At 40.2% G+C, this 9,527-nt stretch overlaps 1 protein-coding gene across 1 annotated transcript; it reads left to right on the plus strand.

Moving 5' to 3' along the window:
* Window positions 1–274: 274 nt before the first annotated feature.
* On the plus strand, window positions 275–958 carry LOC143621969 (uncharacterized). The gene is made up of 2 exons (XM_077093235.1): window positions 275–365; window positions 444–958. Exons 1-2 carry the CDS (start codon window positions 275–277, stop codon window positions 956–958), a joined length of 606 nt encoding a protein of 201 aa, XP_076949350.1.
* The last annotated feature ends 8,569 nt before the right edge of the window (window positions 959–9,527 follow it).

The following is a 9,527-nucleotide window of genomic DNA, read 5'->3' on the forward strand; positions in this document are numbered from 1 at the left end:
TTTGGATTTTAAAACGCATCGCATTAAGATTTTAAATCACATCGCATTTGAAATCTTAATCGCATCGAATCTTAAAATCTAATTGCATGGCATTTTAAAACCAATCCCATCGCATTTTTAAACCAATCATATCGCTTCAGTTGTGCGATTCGTTTGTGATAGAAAACCAATCGCATCGCATAATCATTCCAATCACATAGCCTTTGTGATGCATCTCGATTTAGTAATTTTAACAAAATTTGAGACCGTTTGACTGTTTGAATTTGTAGACAGAATGGCTCGAGATCCTGAGGTTAAAATTTATATCATGTTTGAGAACAAAAACGGCACAACTAACAAACCACCCAAGCTTCTGAACTGGGATAGTATATTTGAGGAGTTTAAGTGAAGATTTAAAAATTACATAAGAATCAATGACTTTGTTCTCCTACAATCCTTTGAAGAGGGTCCATATAGACCTACTGTTTCTTCTCCTACTAGACCCGTTCCTATTCCTTTTGCAGCTCTTACTTATGATGACAAAAAGTTGTTGCTTGATAACGAGAAGGCCTATGGTGTCTTGAGTGTATGTTTATCTATCGACATTGCTCAAACACTTAGAGAATGCACCACTACTAAAGCTCTTTGGGATGGTTTGGTTGAGAAATTTGAGGGGAACTTAGATATGAGGGAAAGTAAGAAGGACATGTTGAAGGGTGATTTCAACATGTTCAAACACATTCAGGGAGAATCTATTACATCCTTTATTCATCGGTTTGAGACCCTCCACACCAAGATGAGAAGTGCCGGCATTAAACTTGAGTACTCGGAAGTGAACAAGAGGTTGTTGAATTCATTGCCTTACAAGTTGAATAGTAGTGTCACTACTATCAAGAGAACCACGAATTCTAATACAACAACCTTGAGGGACTTGACGTCCGCTATAAAGTCATTTGAGATGGATGATAAGTTGTGTTAGGGCTCGGATTTTCAGTATCCTTAGCAAACATTATTCTCAGAACAACTCCAGGATGCGGTATCCTTCAAGGTAACAAGGTATCCTAAATACATTATACTACTAACAATTCTCTTGCAGCCTTTCCTTGTTTACTAGGTTAAAGAACGTTGCATAGATTCCCCAAAGATTTGCACTTTCAGTTAATAGAGCGTGTCAAGAAAGGAAACGTGCTGATTAAAGGGGTTAACGGCTAATTGGACTCATTCCTTAGTTTCCTAAATTATAGGCCTTATTGTTAGCTTATTTTATTATAAATTGAGCTAGACCCGGATCATATCACACACAGTTTTTAGCACTCGAGACTTAGAGTACCTGTTCATTGTAATCACGATCCGATTAAGCTCCACCACTTGTAACCACTTTATTATTAATAAATCGGTGGTGATAGTTTTCACCACCCGGGGTTTTTTTCTTGTTATCATAAGGATAACAGGGTTTTTTCTCGTAACAAATCTCTATGTTCAAGCTATATTTACAAGCACCTAGTCCCATTTTACTAATTTGGTTGTAAAATCACACCTGTCAATTTTTGATAAAAAAAATTTGGTTCTCCAGGATCACCCATCCTTCAGAATCCCGGATCCTTGGGGACACAATCAAGAAAGACTCCGTCTCAGTAGCAATCAGGATACAGAGGAACTTATCTTCCGGTATCCTCGGAATTACCTAGACCAACAAGGCCAGGATTCATCAACATGCAGCCTCGTTCAACCATGCCGCCGGCATATTCTCGTCAGGATCTCCCATGGTGTCCTCTGAAGTGCATGTTGGAGATGACATCCCAATGCAGGCGTCGCCTGATCCTGAGGATACCCTCAATGGAGGGACTAGCCGTCAAGGCTCGGGATACCATAGACCTAACCATGACCTCGGTAATAGTTTATTTAACGCTAATTTATACACTAACCATGGACATATGCAGGATAAGGGAATATCCCCCGAGATAGCCAGGGAACTGCAGAAAATGAAGATATGATTTCCAATATCCCAGGGATAATAAGTCCCATAGCTGAAGTGCCTGCAGGTAGCCACAATTTATCTAGGTTTACTTGGCCTATATGCGATGTAGAAATCCCCAAGAAGTTCCAAACTCCCAGCATGAAGCTCTACGACTGCACTACGGATCCGGAGGATCATGTAGCTCAGTACAGAGAAAGGATGGAGATCAACCCCATCCCCATTGACATCAAAGAAGCATGCCTATGCAAGGGATTCGGTTCAACATTAACAGGGCCAGCCCTCAAATGGTTATTAAGTATTCTTCCAACACTATTACATCATTTTCTCATTTGATTAATTTGTTTAATAACCAATTTTCTTGTAGTAGATCTTTTGAGAAGATGACAGCTGACTTATATAGAATTGTTCAGCGTAATAATGAATCCTTAAGGGATTACATAACCAGATTTAGCAGGAAAGCTTTGGAGATCCCCAACCTTAACATGGCAGCTGCTGTCAAATCCTTCAAGATGGGACTAAGGAAGGATTCTCCTTTCTATGATGACCTTGTCATGACTCCGTGCAGGAACCTTGATGAAGTTATAAACAGGGCGTTAAGATATATTCGGCTAGAGGATGACAAGAAAGCTGGAAGCTCGGTTATCCTGAAGTATGAATCTACCAATAGAAAGTCAGACACTCCACAGAAGTACACTAGGCCCAAGCCTTATTCCAAGCATGATAATCCCAGGATAAATGCTGTGGAAGATGATGAAGACGATGAAGAGTATCCTAAAATCTCTGAGTATTGTTTTAACATTGATATTAGTGGTGTGATTTGTGCCATGCAGGATCTAGGTGATAAGGCCAGATGGCCTAAGAAAAACGAAAAGCCCGGATCCATTAAAGACAAGTCCAAATGGTGTGCATTCCATGAAGACTTTGGTCATCGCACTGAAGATTGCATAGCACTTCAGAAAGAAATAGGATATCTTCTCAGCAAAGGATACCTAAAAAGAACTATTTAGAAGGAACAAGGATAAGAGTCAGGATCCTGTCAAGATACCTGAAAGTGCACCTTCTCCTCCACCCGGAGCTAAGGTTGTATCCTTTATCTCGGGAGGATCCGACATATGTGAAACCTCATATTCAGCAGCCAAGAAGCATTCAAAAGAAACAAAGATGGACAACAGAGAAAGACCTCTCCGCACTTCCACTCTGACAACTCAAAGGACCATATCCTTCGACGAGGAGGACCGATGTGATCTTGTGGATCCCAACCATAATGGTTTAGTAATCACTTTATGTATAGCTAACTGTTTTGTGCGCATCATACTTGTTGATGGAGGAAGCTCTGTGAACATTATCCAAATGGATGCCTTAAAGAAGATGGATATCCCGAAAACGAAGATTATCCCAAAATCCTCAGTTCTAGTAGGATTCAGTGGCAAGACCAAGAACACTTTGGGAGAAATCAAACTTCCAATATATATTGAAGGAACTAACTCTCTACAAAAATTTTGTGTTTTTGACTCATTATCTTGTTGTAATGTGATATTAGGCAGACCCTAGATCCACAGTATGAAGGCAGTACCCTCAACTTATCATCAATGTGTGAAACTACCAAGTCCTTGGTGAGTCATCAAAATTGAAAGTGATCAGCAAGATGCCAAGGAATGTTATGCTTCATTAATGAAGTGGACTACAAAGCCTACTCAAGCATAGCAATTACAGAAACAACCGGGGAAGGTCCTACAAGCAAGAGAGCAGGGTGTAAAAGAAGTATCTTTGGATCCTTAGGATACTGAGATCAAGGTATTATTAGGAACAAGTATTCCTGAGGATATTGAGGTGGAGTTAATATCCTTCCTAAAGAAAAAAGCTTCTACCTTCGTCTAGAAACATGAATATATGACATGTATCTCTAAATCTATAATTACTCATAAACTTGGCATAGATAAATCTTTCAGGCCGGTACATCAAAAGCGAAGGAAGTTTGCTCCTGAGAGAAACATTATCATAAAAGAGGAAGTGCAGAAGCTACTCAAGACCAAGATGATAAGAGAGGTCCAATATCCTAGATGGTTGGCCAATCTAGTTGTTGTCCAGAAGAAAAATGGAAAGTGGAGAGTGTGTGTGGACTTCACAGACCTGAATAAGGCCTGTCCAAAAGATCCATTTCCACTCCCACACATTGACTCAATGGTGGATGCTACTGCTGGCCATGAGCTGCTAACCTTCATGGATGCATCCTCAGGATTCCAACATATTCAAATGGAGCCTTCAGATCAAGAAGATACAGCCTTCATGACTCCCACAGGTATATACTGTTATACTGCAATGCCTTTTGGACTTAAAAAATGCAGATGCAACATACCAGAGGCTAGTCAACATGATGTTCAAAGAACAACTGGGGGACACGATGGAAGTCTACATAGACGACATGGTGGTAAAGTTAAGAAAGGCTGAAAATCATCTCAAAGACTTGGCAATAGCATTTGACATCCTAGATGAGTATAACATGAAGCTGAACCCAGCCAAGTGTCATTTTGGTGTCAAAGCAGGAAGTTTCTTGGATATATGGTTACCAAGAAAGGAATAAAAGCAAGCCCTGAGCAGATCAAAGCTATCCTGGATATTAAATCACCGAGAAATGTCAAAGATGTCCAAAGGTTAACAGGTAGAATAGAAGCTCTCAACAGATTCATCTCAAGATCTTCAGAGAAGTGTAAAGACTTCTATGATATCCTGAGGAAGAACCAAAAATTTGAATGGGGAGAGAAGCAAGAAAGGGCATTGGTATCCTTGAAGGAATACTTATCCTCGGCACCACTCCTGATGAAGCCGGTTGATGGTGAATCATTATCCTTGTACTTAGCTGTTTCTGGAAGTGCAATAAGTGCTGACTTAGTCAAAGATCACGAAGGTCAACAGCATCCAATATATTATGTAAGTAAAAGTCTACTAGATGCTGAATCCAGGTATTCTTATCTTGAAAAGTTGATTTTAGCACTTATAATCGCTTCTACTAAATTAAGACATTATTTTGAAACTCATGTTATTCATGTAAAAACTAACTATCCTATTAAAGTTGTTTTGAGAAAACCAGAAATGTCAGGTAGGATGGCAAAATGGGCTGTGAAGCTTAGTACATACGATATCTTGTATGAACCGAGGACAGCCATAAAATCTCAAGCACTTGCCGACTTTGTGGCTGATTTTAGCCAGGATATACTTGAGGAAGTAGAAACAGAAGTTCAACACCTGGAGATCAAGGAGAGTTGGACTTTGCATACCAATGGTGCTTCCAACATAAGAGGAACAGGTCTAGGTATCCTACTAAAATCGCCACAGGGGGACATAATTCCTTTATCTATATCTTGTGAATTTCAGAGTACTAATAAGAGGATGAATATGAAGCCTTAATAGCTGGTTTGAAATTAGCTAAGGGTATGAAGATCAGGTATCTTCAAGTTTATGTTGATTCTTTGTTATTAGCTAACCATTTTAATGGTTCTTATGTAGTGAATGCAGAAAACTTAGTAAAATATTTAGAAATAGTTAAGAAATTAGCTTTGTGTTTCGAAACATTTGATATAGTACAGGTACCAAGGGAAGAGAACACTGAAGCAGATGCCTTAGCAAATTTGGCATCAGCTCTCAAGATACCAGATGATGTCAAGATACCTATCGTGCATACCTTGGCTCCAGCAACGAAGGAGAACCAAGAAGTCCTGGAGACTTCGAATCCTGAAGATAATCCAATATCCTGGACCCATCCCATAATGCGGTATCTTCAGGATAACGAGATTCCAGAAGGAGAAAATCCAAGAGCTTTCCGAATGAAGGTAACCCAGTATATTATCCTAAATAATACTTTGTATAGAAAATCACTTGCAGGTCCATACTTGAGATGCTTGGAATATCAAGAAGCACAAGAAGTTCTTAAGGATATACATGAAGGTGATTGTGGAAACCACACTGGGGGTAAAGCCTTAGTATCCAAGATACTGAGGACAGGTTACTTCTGGCCAACAATGAAGAAGGACGCAATGAACTTCTCCATAAAATGTGATGCGTGTCAAAGACACAGCAACATCTTGCATCAACCAGCTGAACCATTATATTCTATCATATACCCGTGGCCATTTATGAAATGGGGGATGGACATTGTAGGAAAGCTGCCCAAGGCTCCCGGTGGAAAGGTCTTTATCTGGCTATGACAGATTACTTCTCCAAGTGGATCGAAGCAGAAGCATTTGTCCAAGTTAAAGAAAAGGATGTGATCTCATTCATCAAACGTAATATCCTGACAAGATTTGGTATCCCGGCAGAGATTGTCTGTGACAATGGATCATAGTTCATCCGTAGTAGAACAACCAACTTTTGTGAAAGTTGGGGAATCAAGATGGTGACTTCAACTCCAGTACATCCTTAAGCCAATGGTAAAGCAGAGTCAAGTAACAAGATCATCATCAACAATTTAAAGAAGAAATTGGGATCCAAGAAGGGAAAATGGGCTGAAGAACTACCATTTGTTCTTTGAGCTGATAGAACCACTTCAAAAAATGCAACAGGACAAACACCTTTCTCTTTGGTGTTTGGGGCCGAAACTGTTATCCCTACAGAGATGGTGATCCCCGCAGTAAGAACCAACATCCAAGATACTGAGTCCAACAACTAAAGCCTTACTGAAGACCTAGATACCATTGATGAACTCAGAGTTCTCGCCATGATCAGAATGGCAGCATACCAACAAAGGATAGCCAAGTCCTACAACAAGAATATTCGGATTCGAAGATTCCAAGTAGGAGATATCTTGGTAAGAAAGGCATTTCAGTATACCACTAACCCAACACACGGAAAGCTGGCTCCAAAGTGGGAAGGTCCTTACTTGATTGATTCATAATCCGTTTGTTGTTGGCTATATACCGAATCCTTAAGATAAGTGGCGGATGTGTCACACATACGGTTTATAACATTTTGAAGGTTCCCAGCCGGATCTACACGGAATATCCCGTTCTACGTAGGTGCGGAATCCCTACGTAAGACGTTTCGAGCGTAGAAGACGATACGAGTTAACACAATCGAACACACGTTACAATAAACAAAGACTCGTTATATTGCAACCGGAAACACGTGATATCAATCACTGATTACAGAACTCGTAAACACGTAAACTAAACTTGTTTGTTGTTGATTAAGCCGTAACCTAATCAATATATAACACGACAACTTCGCCTGGCATGTTCAGGCGAAGTTGTCACTAACTTCGCTTAGCTAACAAGTTCGCCTAACTTCGCCTATGGCGAAGTTGTTCTAACTTCGTTTTTCGTTTCTGCTGATCAGAATTGCATAGCGACGGTCACAAAATGCACCAACAGACTCCCCTTTGACCGTTGCTCTCAATTCTAACAAACACAAAAGATCATCTGTTACAAAACATGCACCAACACATTTTCATGTTATCTAAGCAGGTTTATAACATTTTCATGTTATCTCAAGTTTTGGCATTTACATGCCCGTACGTTTGGGACTTTCCCTAGTATTATCTTAAGCTTAGACATTTTCATGTCTCTCAAGTAAAGGCCTAGTCGCCAGTACAAAGGCTTTATCGCCAGGATTATCTAACTTTGTTTTGACAGATCGAAGATCGGACAATCACTAAATGGAGAGATGTTAAAAAGTTGTTTTTGACTTAGCAAAATTCCAGAAACATGATACTTCAAAATGCTCAACAGTTGGGGACATCATATGTATGCTAACTAGATTTATAAATGATCTCCTTGAAGGTACTCCTTACACTTAGTTCTATCACTCAATTTATATTTTAGTGTATGATATTTTGGTTTGATTGTGATAACCCACACAAGGCATAAGGATATATTATCCTTAAGATATTTTATATCAATTCCTAATAAGTCTTTTGATTATGTTTTCTAAAAACATAAAAGTATTTTATGTTCAGGATTCCTCAGGATATTTTAATACAAAGTCTTAAAAGATCGCCACATCCACTGCCTCCCCCACAACCTTCTCCATGCCACTAGGACCAGCATCCTCCACATCCTCGCCATTAAGCTCAGCCAAAACTTTCTCCCAAGCAGCCACATCCCAGAAGAAAGTATCAACACCAGCATCTTTGGCCTCTTTAGCCATCTTGAGCCGAGACTGGAAGATGGAAATAGCAGCAGACCTCTTCGCCCCCTCAGTAACCTCTTGGATCTGCACCAGACGATCCGCCTCTTGGTGAACGAGCTCCTTCTTGGCCATTGAGAGTTCCTGCTTCAAGTACTCGATCTCCTTTGTCTTCTTGTCAAGAAGGCCAGTTTTGGCTTTCGCAATCTTCAGCATCTCGGCTATGCGGGTGTTGGCATCAAGAAGTTCATAATGAAGGTCATTAAAGCTGGAGGATAACTGTTCCAGTCCCTGTCCGAAATAAACTTTCCTCAGCATATGTTATCTTCAAAATACGAGGATACTATCGGAAGGCATACCTTGTTAAACTCAAGGTTACAGGTTGGAGAAGAGTCGGAAACTTCCTAGGTCTTCCTATTTTTGGAACCTTTGGCACGACTGCTCTCAGGTTTTGGTACGGAGGCAGGAGCGGCGTCTTTTTTCTAGGTGCTACGAGTAGAAACCATGCTATTGATGTCATCCAAAGCAAAGACTGAGGCAGATTTACCTACGATTATACAGGTCAGTATCCGTAATCCTTATAATGTTTACACTAACATTTCAGATATTCCTTACCAGACATAGCAGAACCTGCTGATGGCGATGATTCTTGGGGGCTTGGTTGAAGATAAAATGTCCTCTCTTCCTCGTCAATGAGAAAGAAAGAGCTAAGCTTGGTCTCAGTTTCCCTGGTGGGAGGGGCAATCTCGAAGAACTTCAAAGCTGCGAAAAACAGAAAACATATCAGTCATAAAAATTATCGGCATATATCTTCAAGATAATGTATCATACTTTTGGCAACCCAAAAATACGGTAGATCCTCAGGATGAGGAAGACTGTCTTTCCTAACAAAGAAGAACTGTCTCTTCCACGGATCGTTATATTGGGTATTTTTAGAAACAAGTGGGGTACGGCCGGATCTAGTCTTGAGAAGGTATCTGAAGGAACCATGACTGTGGAGGTCATACACAGAAGCAAGCTCAGAAAGGGTGAAATCAAGAGCATGGTCGGCGATTAATCTCTCCAAAACAAACAAGGTCCTCAAACCATGGGCATTGTTTGGGTATAACTAAGATCAGTTTTGGAAAAGAACTCGGTGATAAAGGCAGGAAATGGGTAAGAAAAACCGATTTTAAACGGCAAAAACGAGAAGCATATCCAGGTTTTTGAAACATGATCAAAAGAAAGTGCGGCATCAAAAGAGCTACAAATAGTTCCAGAAGGAAAACAACCCCGAGATTGAAGATTCGCAATATCGGTGTTACCAAAAACACATATCTCTTTCGCAGGACTTGCGAGGAGATTCTGAGACACAAAATCCTCAATACTGGAAAGACGAGGTTTCGGACTCATGATTTGAGAAGATGAAAAGTAAGAGAGATCAGGAAGATTACCTATGAAGACGGATGAATGA

This window comes from Bidens hawaiensis, unplaced genomic scaffold (genome assembly GCF_021521415.1).
Source record: "Bidens hawaiensis isolate Kalapana, Puna unplaced genomic scaffold, B.hawaiensis_p1.1 tig00003004_1, whole genome shotgun sequence".
NCBI classification, from domain to species: Eukaryota; Viridiplantae; Streptophyta; class Magnoliopsida; order Asterales; family Asteraceae; genus Bidens; species Bidens hawaiensis.